At 37.4% G+C, this 15,179-nt stretch overlaps 1 protein-coding gene across 2 annotated transcripts in view; it reads left to right on the top strand.

Moving 5' to 3' along the window:
* Window positions 1–15,179, top strand: part of arhgap15 (Rho GTPase activating protein 15) — a 51,424-nt gene that overhangs the window by 34,521 nt on the left and 1,724 nt on the right. For both annotated transcript variants that reach the window (XM_055215695.2, XM_055215693.2), the window contains one exon: window positions 6,755–6,860. In XM_055215695.2, coding sequence (XP_055071670.1) covers window positions 6,755–6,860 — 106 coding nt within the window. The remainder of the gene's footprint in view (window positions 1–6,754; window positions 6,861–15,179) is intronic.

The raw sequence follows: 15,179 nt of genomic DNA, 5'->3' as shown, positions 1-15,179 counted from the left end.
ACCAAAATTAAAAATGCAAAAATTCAAATCCAAATGCAACACAATAGCAAATACTGTTTAGATACTGTTTCTCGCTGCATTTTGCATACTGGCACACTGCACACATACTGCCTAGTATTTCATTGCATTTTGCTCATTGAGCTTTACATCTGCAGAGAACTCAAATATTTTTTTATTTAATCAATATTTTTTTTATTTAAACTATAATATCATAATTAAAAAAAGAATTCAAAATGTTTCCTGCATATTAATTAGAAAGTAGGGTTGAGCGGGGCACAACCTAACGTTTTTTGGTTTTGGCTCAATCATTCAAAAAATATTTGAGTTTGATTAATTAAATTTGAACACAAGCAACACACACACAAGTTTGTTTCTAGTACTTACCATTCTTGGACAATTACACCAAACGTTACAGAAGTGCAAACGTTACAACTTACCCCATATGTGGGGGTAATTGTAACGGCAGGGGGTTAGATGTAACACTTGCTAAAAATTAAGTTTGCAGGCAAATATTTTAATACTGTTTTGTCTATATACTTGAAGTGTATATTGTTTATATATCTGTCTATAATAGACTGTATTCATACATCCAGCCCTTTTCTAACAATAGTTCAATTATAAATGGATACAAATGTCTAAATATGTGCGGAAAAGCAGCACAATTATGACAAAAATATGTTTAATATGTGACCCAGTCTGTAATAACCATACTACAGTTTCAAAATCAAATTCTGGGAAAATGAAAATCAAAGTCTGATTTTAGCTTTTGATGATCAAAGTCTGATTTTAGCTTTTGATGATTTCAATCTTTAACGTGACCTTATTCAATCAATATTAAAAAATATGAACAAAAATAAATTTGACACACGATTTTTTTATAAGACAGGCACATTTATTTTGTTGTCAGCCAGCAATCATTCGTGTGTAGTCTATTTAAAACAACGGCAAGAATTACGCTAACATAAGCGGTCTTCATTTCGTAAGTGCTGAGGGGTTAGTTGTAACACAGCGTTACAATTAACCCCGCTAGGTCAAAATATTTTCAAGCCTACCAAAAAAGTTGCTAAGAGCTGCAGACATATTTCAAAACGATGTTATGTTTTAGTCAACAAGACCCTGATTAATATGATATAGCATTGGATTTGGTATCTTACACACCCAACTTAGAAACCGAAAAAAAAAAACATATGATGAAAAAATTTACTTACATGCCACCAAAACACTTGTTCATCAATAACTCATTGTACTCAATGAAAAAACATTGTACATGTCCAATAATTTGCGAGAGATCGTCTTTTGGGAGCGTGAAAAAAAAACATTGAATAAACAATACGCTCAACTTTGTGCAACAATGTAAACAGTCCTTGTTACAACTAACCCACGTTAGTTTTTGCCCCGCGCACCCCTACTTTATTTTAATACAACATATTTATTAAATGTAGTGGAGTAAAAAGTACAATATTATGCATGGGAATGTATGGCGGTAAAAGTCTGCCAAAGGTAAACACCTTGATAAAGTTCAGATACTTGAGTAGTGAGTAAAAATACCTTTGCATATCTGTTAGGTTAAAAGAAGCTAGGTTAGTATCTGTATTGGTGGTGAAAGAAATAAAAAAGTCATATTAATCTCTGTCATTTCTGTCAGAGAACAGCTCCTGCTGTACAATAGGGCCCGTTTGGAGTCAGGAAATGTACCTTGATGGCACAAACCTTCGAATGTTGAGCATAATATTGGGTATTAAGCTCCTCCCCTGCCTGTAATATTGGCACGGTTTAATGAAGCTTGCAGCTCGTCTTACATTTCGTTTACTGTAACTGCCTGACATCCTGTTTCATTGATCTCGCTAGGCCACCAACGAGCATTTTCAGTAATCCCGGTGATATTTGAGTGGCTCAGGACATCAATATTGGTCCATCACTGTCAAAAGAGGACAGCTCCTCTAGTCAAGTTTCTCAACATGGCTGCCCTTTATGTGGACGGCTGTATTAACTAAAGGTCTCCGGAACGGTACTTTGGACAAGAATCCATTCAATTAGGACAGCTGCCCAATAACATGCTGCTTCTGGAACTCTTTATGAAACTCAAAGTCGTTTAAGCTTGTTGGACGCTCTGGCAAATTATTCAATGTAATCTTGGGGTTTAAGATTTTATTTCACATTAAATGGCCCCTTCACTCACGATTTGCCTCATCTTCTCGCTTGCAATCTGCATTTTTCTTAAAAAATGCATGTGATCGCTGCCACAAATCAGCATTTGGACTTCTCATCGTCCTCAGGTGAACAGTTGGCCTAATTTTCCATTCTTGCACTTGGTGCCTGTTTTGGATGTGGCAGGCACCAGCTCTTGGCTTGCAACGTCCTAAATCTATTATTCATATTGCCTGGTATCTTAGCGACATTGTCCTGCCACCTGTCCAATAGACAAGCTCGCCTTGTTATACAAAGCGAAGACATAGTTGTTGACAAATGGAGGCTTTGTTCTCTGAGCCCACACACGCAATCCAGCATTTGAGTTATAATCTCGAAAGTTCATTCAGATGCACTGTATATATGGTGATGACCATAAATATTTTAAAAGATCGACCTCTGAGATTGTAATACTTTCCAGTTTAATTTTCTAGTTTCTTTAGCATTTTCACAAAAAACATGCCACAATAAAACTATTAAGACCATTATTATGTTATGCTCTTTCAGCTAAAGTCTTGAGCTTTTCTCATTTGTGCAATGTGGCCTCATTGCCATGCACAGCTAGCATGCAGAAATATTTTCAAATGCATAAATCTCTTTCCAGTCTCTATATTTCATCAAGAGTTTTTCATGTTTAATATATTACAGCGCCGATCCTTTAAGACTTTGTTATTCATAAAGCAAAGTATTCAATTGGGATACATTTAAAATCTTAATCATAACCTCCAGGACTATTTGCAGTGTGCTAATATTTGCCTTGACGGGGCTTAAAGAAGCCCGCAGACAAAGCTCGCAGATGGGCTTATCCTGAGAAGCAAAGCTGTACTGCGGTAAAGAAGGTCTCATTGTTTGTAATTGGATTATATTCACAGATTTTTGTAACCAAAAGTGCATCTAGTCTTTCCTGAACATCAGCTCTTTTGACAAAACAATGATGCTCTCAGTTTGATTTATACAAAGTGCGCTGTGCAGAAACGCCACCGACAGATTTGGCACATTTGTGCAACCACAGGTACATAAAACCTATTTCTGTCTTAAGTATTGTGTTAAACACAGTGAGCTATGCCTTTTATAACCAAGCAGGAATTGAGATTTTTAAAAATCAGTAAATAACATAAAAATGCTCCAAAATAGTTTTATAAAAAAAATAATACTGATAAATTTACCCAAAACCGCAAACTGCACTCTCATAAACATCCCCTCATGTTAATAGCAGTCCCTCGTGATCGGATTACTGTAAGAGTAATGCTTACCATAGTGTATTCATGCTGATTTGGGGTATAGGCATTTCAAACCTGTTTTATATTAATGACACTGTCCACACCATCTGTCCAAAATACAGGACAAGGGACCATCTCCAATATGCTAGCCACCAAAGGCAAAGTAATTAATGACAGCAATAATGCCAGCAATAATGACTAGATTAAATATTTTACAGGCCGACTGCCATGCAGTGTGTCATAGCCAAAAGAAAGCGAAAGGCCTCCGCTGAGATAGCGCTTGAAGAGAAAGTCGTAAAACAAGATATTGCTCGGATAAAGTAATGACTAAATAATGAAGAAAACCGCTGTAAAGCATTTTAGCTCTTACCGCACGTCGGCTCTCTGGTTACTGTGACCTTGCCGCTAAACATGATGTTAAAACATTGTTTGGTAGGTTAAAACATTTCTTTAGGGGATTAGATATTTAAATGTCTTATGTTGTAACTAGCTCTATAAAATGGCAGAAACTATGATTTGTATGTTAGCATTACCTAGAGGAACGGGTCAAAATCATTGTCTGTTGTAGAGCATGGTCTCTATCTGTGCTCAATTGACAGACCTGGCATCTGACAGGGGCATCTGCTTGCCGAGCCTGTGCCAGCGCGGTGTATACACGGAGACATCTGCTCCATTAGTGCCCAGGGGGCATCCTGGGCAGTACAGTAGACCAGGGGCAAAACTATCGCCAGCTCCCTTCTACAGCACATCCCCTGAATAGCACAGTATAGTAGTGTTTCCAATATTTGGACACCTTAGCCGCATTTAAAAATGTCATTGTATTAGATAACAACGTATCAAGTTGCATTTGCATTTGCAAAGATACCACATGCAAACTTTTCTGAGTAAAACAAAAATATTTGGACATTTTCTGATCGTCATATGTTTGTGGAATATGTCCGTTGTTAATGTGATGACATGTGGTTACTTTGCTTGGACAGCATGTGCGAATTTGAGAGAATTGACATCATCTGACATCTATAAAAAAAATGACCGAGTTGGTTAAATGTAATTGCAAAAATGGGCCAAGAATAATGAAATTAGGTCTGAAAACAGGTCAAGGATTAGTTTGCAGATTTCACTTTGTTTGATGTTTTAGTATTTAATGCAGTGTAATTGATATAGTTTTAGTTGGGGCTTAGGTGATCAAACACGTTTTTGGGCCACTGTATATGTAAGGACATCTTGACTTACAATCTTGGAGGTCTGTTAGTACTGTTTTAAACAATCCGTTACGGTGAAATCTGACCTGAAAGGGCTTTGAATGCCCACAGGTGGCCCCATGAAAGCAGCTCCATTTCAACATCTGCTCAGGTTCCATAATGATATTGATCATTGAGTCATTGATTACATTATTATAAAAATACCCTTTACTCCTGCAATCCAAAGTTTTAACAACATTTAGCAACAAAAATCATCATTTTATGCATTAAAACAAACCTTTTTTGTTGTTAAAATGATAGACATCTTAGCGTAAATCCTCAGTGCTATACATTGCTACATTATACACTATATCCATTAAAATGGACACAGAGAATTTTAAAGTGTCAAAGGTCAGGTAGTGACACTGATAAAGAAGACTCGGCACACAGGTTAGTGACTCTCAGGAGTTTGCCATGAGGTCATAAGCCATCTGACATGCAAAGAGCACCAGGGTCAAGAGGTCACCTGTTACAGCTAGTGTTACAACATAACAGCTTTTAATGGACGTGGACTTTTATGGCCCATTAGCATCACTCACATGTGCTTTCATGAGGAAAACCTGACTACAAAAGTTCAGCATTATTTGACTGTATATGTTTTACAGATAGACTGGGTTAATTTTACAGTATTAGTTTTGTTTAGTCAATCCTTAGGACATTTGATTTGCACAGATGCCGCACATCACTTTAACATCACATCACTTTAACACAATCAAACAAACAAAACAAAAATATATTTATACCAAGAGCTCATTCATACCAACTGCTATCTCTTTGACACAAAGTGCATGATTATTTTCATTAACAAATACTGATTTCGTATCCATGCCGAATGGTTTCATTTTAAAGGTGCAGTGTGTAAATTTTAGCGCCATCTAGTGGTGAGGCTGCAAATTGCAACCAACAGCTCAGTCCACTGCTCACCCCTCGCTTTTGAAACACATAGAGAAGCTACGGTAGTTGCCACCGGAAAAACATGTCATTGACGGAGACAACTTAGCAAAAAAAGTTTGTCCGTTAAGGGCTTCTGTAGAAACATGGCAGCACAAAATTGTGACTTCCATGTAAGGGGACCATCGGTTTATGTAGATAAAACGTCTCAGTCTAAGGTAATAAAAACATAATGGTTCATTATGAAAGGTCTTTATACACCCCTGATAATATAGTTTTGTATATTATTTTGCATTTCTGTCAAGAGATTACACATTGCACCTTTAAGTGGGTCAACCTTCCAGTCTCTACCGTGAAGCCAACGCAGAAGTGACTTAAACTGCAATTCATCGACTGGCCACTAGAGACTGACTCCAAAAGGGAGTTAATCCTATAGAGTCCCTTGTTAAAATTTAAAGCAGAAATAAATGTTTAAATCATGGTACAACTGTTTTTGGTCTATATAGCTAATTTTTGTAACTCATCTGTTCATAAATTATATTAAGCCTCAAAGTTGTGCATAATTAAGGGCGTGGCCACTTGAGTGACAGGTGAACTGCCACTGCTGTCTCTACTGTTGAGCTAGGTGGGCATGGTTTCAAGCAACCGCTGGCACCTCAGCTCCACCCATGGCCCGCCTTTTTTTTGGTTATTTGGTGACGCACTGCCAAGATATCTCCGACAGGCTCCAGCAACTATCGGCTTCAAAATGCTCTTCACAAACCTGCGGGTGACACCTTTAGTTCATTGTCATTAAATCGGTTGCATTTTAAGTGCCCTTGAACTACAGGCACACTTGCTGTGTCTTCTTAAAGATGTCATTTGGGACTTTATTGTCCTAATGTCAAAATTAAAAAAGGGATTAAATTTTAAAGGAAATTGAACCTACTGTAACTAAGACTTAGGGTGTCATTAATCTGTTAGATTACATATTGCCTTTGTCGTAAATCTGCATTTTGGAACGGAACGCATTTTGAATGTGAGCTCCTCAAGCATGTCTGTGTAATTAATAGAGAAGGGGGTAATGATGCGGTATTAGGCAAAGTTCTGATGTTAGATGAGCTATGTTAATGAAAAAGTGATGGAAAAGACATTAACTTCTCCATGAACCAAGAGGCTCAAATGAAGGAGCAACACTGAAATCAAAACATTTCATCATTTCTTCTCTGCCAACAGAAATTAAGGAGACCACACAGAAAGTTCAAGCAATGAAAAAGCTGATCCATCAACTTCCCAAACCCAACCACAACACCATGAAACTGCTCTTCCACCACCTGAGGAGGTATGTCAAAGATCGTTATTTGCTTCATCTATACACACTCCAACATCAGGCGTGTGGTCCCTGGCCCTCTAAACATTTTGGTATTAATTGAGGAGCTCAGATGCAAAAGCAGCTAAATGCCACCTCCGTCAAGGATATTAACCAAATGCTTTCTGGACGTATTATACGTTCACCAAGTACTTTTGCTTCAAATTTGCTTAATGACAGAATCCATTAAGAATCTGATCAAAAATGCTCATTTACAGGAAACATGTCAGATGCACTTAGAGGGTTTTTCATTTGAGCTCTTCAATTTTTTCTTTACAGAAAGCTTTTTGAACCATTTTTAATTGCACTCACAAACCAAAAATGTCCAAATTCAATTTATGAGGATGGTAAAAATTACGATGTATAAGAAGTATAAATGTATGAGGAAGGTAAAAATTATTTCTCAAATTAATAACATTTAAACAGTTCAAAATGTGATTATTTATAGTTGTCTCTGCATATTAAACTGTAATAGAAAAAAAATTTTGACATCAAAACCCTAAACACATATAACTTGCCACAATCCTGCTCACCTCCAGCAACCAGTTCCCTGTAACTTACAACACAAAGATTTTTAATGTGCACCTCTCTAGTTGAATGCTATATATGGCACCAAAAACCTCAAGGGACAGAGTAGGTGGAAATTTGGCACCTATATTAATTGTAACTTCAGGTGCAGGATTACATTTTTAATCTGAGACATTAAATCTTTGTTATATGTTTCAGAGGTAACAAAGTATTGCTATGCAGCACTTACCATCAGCTCTACAGTGATACTAAGGCTATGTTCAGAATACGGTTGTCATATTGCGTTCACATGCAGTTCGGATTTGACAACCGCATTCTATCGTCTAAACGTAGCCAAAGCTAAGTAAATAAGTCATAACTGTGCTTTATCATGATTTAACCATGGCTCTTGGCCAATGACCGACCAGAACTATCCTTTTTTTAATAATATATGTAAAAGCCGCTAAACGGCACCTCTGTCAAAAATGAGATATTGACAGAATGCTCTCGGCATGCATTGTACGTTCATCAAATACTTTCGATTCAAATCTGCTTAATCCCAGTCTCAGGCCATTCAGAAATACCGGTTTGTGGGTAGAAATGCGACAACAACTGTTTCAGCAAAGTCTTTTAAGTGCATTGAAGAAGAATATTAGGATATTGACAGACATTTTGAGCCTTTTAAAGGGATAGTTCACCCAAAAATAATATAATGTCAATAATGTCATTACAAAGTAGTCCATGTGACATCAGTGGGTCAGATAGAATGTGTTGAAGCATCGAAAATATATTTTGGTCCAAAAATAAAAAAAATTACAACTTTATTCACCATTGTCTTCTCTTCCGGTTCTGTTGTGAACCGCGTGCATGAGACTGAAGTCATGTGACTGCAGTGACGTGTTATCCTCAGACATGTTTGCAAATTTTTTTTCAAACTTACAGCATGCATCTCCCTCAGATTAAAAACACGCTGGGGCGCACCAGATAACACGTCAGCCGCGTCACTGCCGTCACGTGACTTCAGTCTCGTGTACGCAGTTCACAACAGACGCGGAAGAGAAGACAATGCTGAATAAAGGGTATAATAAACAGAGGTCTTACAAGTTTGGAATGACATGAGGGTGAGTCATTAATGATGATATTTTCATTTTTGGGTGAACTATCCCTTTAACTTTATTCAGAAAGAACAATAAACATTAACTTAAGACTTAAGATTTTTGTATGTACTTAAAGGGCTTTGCAGGGAAAGACAGATCAAAATTGTTAAATACCAATGATATGACTAAAGTGACATTTTGTGATAATAAGGTATTTCAATTACTGACTAATACAATTTCCATTGCCATTTAAGTGCAATTACTGAACATTAACATAAGAGCTTGATAAAAATGCTTATTTACAAGAAAGCATGTCAGACGCACTTAGAGGGTTTTGCATCTGAGCTCTTCATATAATGTTACCATAATAATGTCATAGATTACTTCTAGAAATTCCTTTTCAATGACATCAACAAATACATAGTGGCAAGTAGTACCTCATATGACAGACATTGGAAAACAGGATGAAACATGAGGACTCGGTATGAACCATAGTGTATGTGTGTGTGTGAGTGTGTCAATGCTCAAGCCCATGTCCATGATAACGTTACTGGCACAGCCAGAAGGCCATATGGCTAGTCTCCATCTCCCAGGAGGGGTGTACTATCCCACTTTACCCTTCTGCACATTTACCACCCTGCACAGGAGGGCCACAGGACTCATCTCAGATTGATGAGCACCCCCTCCTCCCTTCCCCCAATGGAACATGCCCTTTGGCACTAGTGCTAAAGTCTGTTGGGTTGCCCATGCCAGGTCTCCCAATCAGAAAATACTAATGTGTGACAGAGAAAGAGAGAGAGATGCTCAATGAACACTTTCTAGACAGGAACACTGTATTCTGATAGACTGATGTGTTGAAGAACTAGGTCTGCATACCATGATTATGATTGACGCTGTGTTTTTTTTTTTTTTTTGGGGGGGGGGTAACACTCTAAAACACAAACTTGCTGCCTCCTGTTCTGTATTAATCTATGGGCCATAAAGTAGGATGCAGGGTTTTTGCAAATACTATACATTTGAAATCCATATGGTAAAGGTAATCTGCACACAAGCACAATAGTAAAACCCACACCATCTTGGCAGTCACTAACATATACATGATGGAAAATTCGTATGAATTTGTAATGATTTCATTTGTACTTTTTAGTACAATCCCAGTGAAGTTGGGAAGGGGCTTCATTAATGCTTTTTCGAATAAGCATGCATTTTTTACAATTAACTTTATACAAATTAGCAATCTCGTGAAATACGTACAAATTTCTATTATGCTGGGAAAATGTTACCTAAAATTCATTAAATTGCATTCCATTCATTTATTTCTCCGGTTACCAAAAACTGTTACAGTGAAAATTGTGGTGACACGGAAAATCCCTGTAGTGCCACCAAGTCTGTTCCTTCTCCACAGCGACGTTGCTCCTGCTCTCTTCTCTCACTATTAGAGCAATAAAGACCAGTTCTTAAAATCCAAAGTATGACGCTTTGCTTTGTGGGTACCACACCCTGTCCAAGTGATGTGGTTCAGTTCATTTTACTTTCTCACTTAAGTCATACTTGTTTCTGTCTACTGCTTTCCCTCTCTAAATATCAGGATGGCTTTCCCATGAATCCAGGCAAAGAATGTGCGGTCATGGTGAATTAGGTTAAAGTGTGTTTTACAATTTGTTAAGGAAAATGTATTCATTCACATTGGGAATAATACTGATAAAGTTGAGATGAAGATAGATTTCTATTGCTTTGATGTTGCTCTTTGTTAACTCTGGAGACTAAATATAGTTCTGAAAATCCCTCCATAATGAGGGAAAATATATTTTTGCAAATGTTCCTCTATAATTTTTTAAAAAATGGCAAATTTCTTTAAAGTTTTAGATATTTTCCAGGAACAGTATAAGTGCTAAAACATATGGACAAACCCAACCCTTGGGTTAAACTTACCTACAAAATTTCCTTATTTGAATAATGGGTTGAAACAACCCAGCACAGGTTCATTTAAACCCATTGGTTTGGATTGTCCATATTTTACCCAAATTTTCCTGATCCCATTTTACCTGTAAAATGATAAAGCTCAAAGTTCACTACCAGGCGATATATTTTCTTTAACAGAATTCGCTTTTCAAAGCTTACAGCGAACAGCCAGTTTGGACTACAGCCCTCTACTTCCCGATTTAATGCTGTCCATAAAACAGTTTTTGACTAAACTTCGCCCACAGGAATACGTCAGTCGTCAGCTACGGCTCAAACGGCACTGCTAAGCTAAGCTGCTGTCAAATAACAACACACTAAACAAACTACACAATCAGAACTCATTAATGGTGCATTCACACGGGGCGAAAGCGTTAACGCTTCCCATTCACTTTCAATGGGTGACGTCATGCGTTGCCGAACTGAATTGTGGATTTGTTGGCGCCGCGTCAGTGCCGTTGCTCGTGGCAGAAGTTGAACATTTCTCAACTTTTCAAGCGGCAATGCGTGCATCAGCCAATCAGATTGCCTTATGCAAATAACCTAGGCAGAGCCAGCCAAATACATTTATGGAAGACTGGAACATGTGTAGGGGTCACTCTGATTGGCTGTTGGCCACGCTTCTGACAAGCCTTCCGTTAAGAGTTAACGCTTACGCCCCTTGTGAATGCACCGTAAGTATTTCTGAAGGAGGGACTTCACAGAACAAGGAATACAGATGAAACACTGAAAACAGCGGTATACAGATAGCTAAATTGTACCACTTTTTTTACACGTGAAACATGAACACGTTATATTGTGCACTGTAAAAACAATCAAAGCTTCAAAAACACAGGAAGACGGGACTTTTAAAAACACAGCTAAAGTAATTTTTGTGTGATTTTTTTGTAAATAAATTCTAAATATACGCTTGATATCTTTAATGTTGACTGAGTAAGGCCATGTCACTGATTGAAATCAAAGTAAAATCAACGATTGAAATCAAACGTTGGATTTCACAGACAGGGTCACATATTGAAACCTTAAATTTATCACGTCACAGTTTAAGACATTTTCTTCTGAAATGTTAGAGGAGATACGTGATATTGCTAGGGTCTGTTAATCAGGAAAAATCCTGCGCAATATCAAAGTTTATTGATATGCACATGCTCCATATGTGCTCAGACATCAATGTCAGCCTGTAGCGTACACGTCCTGTCTTTCTTATCTAAAACAGGTAGAACTTAACTAAATCACGTCTCTGAACTCCTGCTGTCAAGCTTCTTTTGTGGGTTATATTTTGCTCTGGCCCATGCAGAAGTGGTGAAAGTCAAAAGCTCTTTGTTGTGGGCGCTTTCTATGCCCGCGTGGAACCAATGTTCATTTTCTCTTTTGGTCCTCGGAGCCTGGATTCAATAACCAGTTGTGTGCTCGCATTGTGATGATGTGGTCAAGGCAACCAGATTTTCTCAACAGTACACTTGCTCGGTAGGGCTATTTATGTCTCTTTTTGTGGGAGGTTTTGTCACCACCGCTCATATTTCCCGTCTACCGCAAGTGATTTAAAAGGCCACAGGTTTTGTTTTTTGTTAGGAATTCAAGGTTCTTTTCGCTTTGTGTTGGAGAAGAAACCTGGAGCGACTGTTGATCAGGATAGCCAGGAAAGAAAATTTTCATATATAGTATGTTAGATTAGATTGAAGAAAACTGCAAGTTTCGATATTCTCCAGCATATATGAACATATGACTATTAGGTATGGATAGAAAATCAAAACGGTTTAAAAAAGGTGAATCCTTAAACTGTATGTATCATAAAATAAAAATAAACCTCAATATCATTTCCCAGATTTTAGCTAGCCTTTTATAGGTTCATCAAGGCATAAGATGAAAATGACACAGTTTAAAGCTTGGAGTGATTCTGTAACCCCCCACCCCACCTTAATTTATTATTCGTCCCATGGTTCTTCAGAAGCCAGTGATGCTGACCCAATTAACACAGGCCTCCTAGGCGGGCAATGATGGTATTGTGCACAATCCTTTATTTCCTGTCATGCAAAAGAGATGCTAATTAATAACCATTGGCATCTTGCGCCGTACACGTCGGCTTATGTACGGGGTATCAATGATTTGTCAGATTCAACCAAGCGTAACATAGTCACCTCCGGTCAAGCTGCCCTCAGCCTGGCCCTTATCCAGAGTAACTTCACTGGGCTTCAAGTCAACGGATGGTTTAATGAGCACGTTATGCCATAAATACCCAGATACTGATGACCAGAATGGATCATTTCCTTTCTAGTTTAAGAAATATGGGTAACACTTTAAAATAAGGTTGTATTTGTTAAAATTAGTGTAATGAAGTGTTAAAATCAATACAATTGTTTCTAGTTCATTCATTTTGATTTATTGTCCAACACATGGTGTTCTGGAATGCTTAATTCTAACTGCAACATTCCAAGGTTTGTTATTCCCAGATAGCAACTGCCTGAAACTGATAACACAGCCTCATCCAGGTACTGTGAGTCATCTTGACAGATGCACTTTAATATTTCCAAATAAATTCAACATACTGTAAATATGGATTACATATGAGATTTATTTTACAAATGGTCGTACCAAATGCATGTTAGTCTTTTTTAACTTGTTTGAACGCATCTTGGCTTAAAAACTTTTTTTTCACAGAAAAGTTAGCATTTCTTATAAATAAGCTAATTACTGGGTCTCATTCACTTATAATTGCATAGGTTTTTCGTATTTATACGCACACTTGAACTTTTCACAAAAACTTTCTGCCTACTTCACAACACGTGCATACGCACATGAGTTTGTTCTTACTGTGTGTTCACACCAGCCGTGTTTGAGGCGTCAATCTATCGCGTCTAGTTTGCTGCTTGAACATTTTGAGTTTACTCGCTTCATTTGCGCGTGAAAGCCACGCATGACATTCTAGTCATTGAGGCATTCACGCAAAATTTGAGTCATGGGAGGGGCTTCTGCGACTCCGCTCGCTTCCTGTAATCACGTAACAAATAGAGAAAGCTACTGATTGGTTAACGTGGTGCGTTTTCTCACCAAAGTTCAAAATTCCCATGGCAACGCTCAATTTGCTCCATTCACATGAACCAGACGCGCAAATGAGGCGGAATCGTATCTACCGCATCGCGCTAAACGCCTCATTCGCGCCGCGAGACCTCCAGACGCGCGCCAATGCGACTTCACATTGACTTAACATTGAAATCACTCGCACTTGACTCCTCTACCGTGGCTGGTGTGAACGCAGCATTATACTTGTTCTTACGTTAGTGATTTTGGAGTGTTGTACATGAGCTGCCGTGTGCATGAGGTTAGTAATTTGCATGAAACATGCCCAAACCATCTCTATACACCGTTTCATCAGGTGCACGAGTGGAGAAGCGATAAGTGTCTGGTTCGAGCTTTACTTCCGGTTTCTGATCAAGTGATCAAGATCAAGTGATTGACGTTTGGACTTTTCATTGCATTTAAATAACGTTTACATTAGGCATTAAGCAGATGCTTTCATAAAGAGATTTAAAAAGTGAGGAAGGAAAGCGTAAAGATTTGTCATTAAATCGTAAAATAAATTAAATCTCATTAAATAAATAGGCTATAATAATGTATAATAATAATAAAAATATAGATCATGTATAATAATATATAATGCAGAAAATAATATAATATAAAATATAATCATATACATTTTATATATCAACATTATTATAAACATTATAATTATAGTCTAGTATTTGATTATAGTGCACATGATTTTTGCAAATGAGTGGTTTTATGTGTTCTTACATTTTTGCGTACATTTAGAAGAAATTTTGATACAAACGTTTTTATTGAATCACTATTTGTTCGTTAAAATAAGTGCGTACGCATACTTAATGAATAAGACCCACTATTTTGTGTTCATATATTAGCAATAATTTAATAAGCAGGATAACGTACTGCCACCCGGTTGTTATCGCAAGTAAATCCCTTCCTTAACAGATTCTTTTTATAACATTTTAACTATAATTAATTCACGTTGTAAAAGTATTATTCATTGTTTTATCTTGTATTTAACTAATGTTAACAAATAAAACGTTACTTTACCTAAACTTTTCATTATAAGGTATACAAAAACAATCATTCTCCCAAAATGTACATGAGTTAGTATTTTTCTGTGCAACTACAAAAAATGTGTTTACAGGCCAAATAAGTGCTTTTTTATAGACGATTTCTTCATATTTCACTTTTGGCCAACTGTAATTGAAAATGATAATGACTATAATTAAGCTTCTATCATAATTTTAATCGATCTGGCATTACTGATAGCACACATGAAGGTGGGGGTGTGGGGGGATTCATAGTTTATAGTGGTGTCACAGTGGCATAATTACCAAAAAACACTAAAAGGTTCGACAAAAAAGCTTCATATTTAATGTTTTGAAAAATCACTTCGGAAATGAAGTCTCTCTCTTTAAGATCATTAGTGGACCATTAGCAATGGCAGCCGGGATCCTTACATCATAGTGTGCTAATTAGGTTAAAATGCTCATGGCAGGACAAGCGTCTAGCTGTGATGTACAGGGGAAGCGAAATGGCCGAGGTTAATTATACACATTAATGGGGAATTATTGAGAGAGCTTGGTCTGCCTCTTAAGTTATGTTTCTTAGCTGAAATGGCTTCCCAAAGTCACAAAAACACAAATGGGGATGTGTCTTGGTGAGAGAGCCCATGCCCTTAAAT

Source organism: Misgurnus anguillicaudatus, chromosome 17, assembly GCF_027580225.2.
Source record: "Misgurnus anguillicaudatus chromosome 17, ASM2758022v2, whole genome shotgun sequence".
Taxonomy (NCBI): domain Eukaryota; kingdom Metazoa; phylum Chordata; class Actinopteri; order Cypriniformes; family Cobitidae; genus Misgurnus; species Misgurnus anguillicaudatus.
Note: the sequence above shows the minus strand (reverse complement) of the source record. Positions and strands in the feature narration are given on the sequence as shown.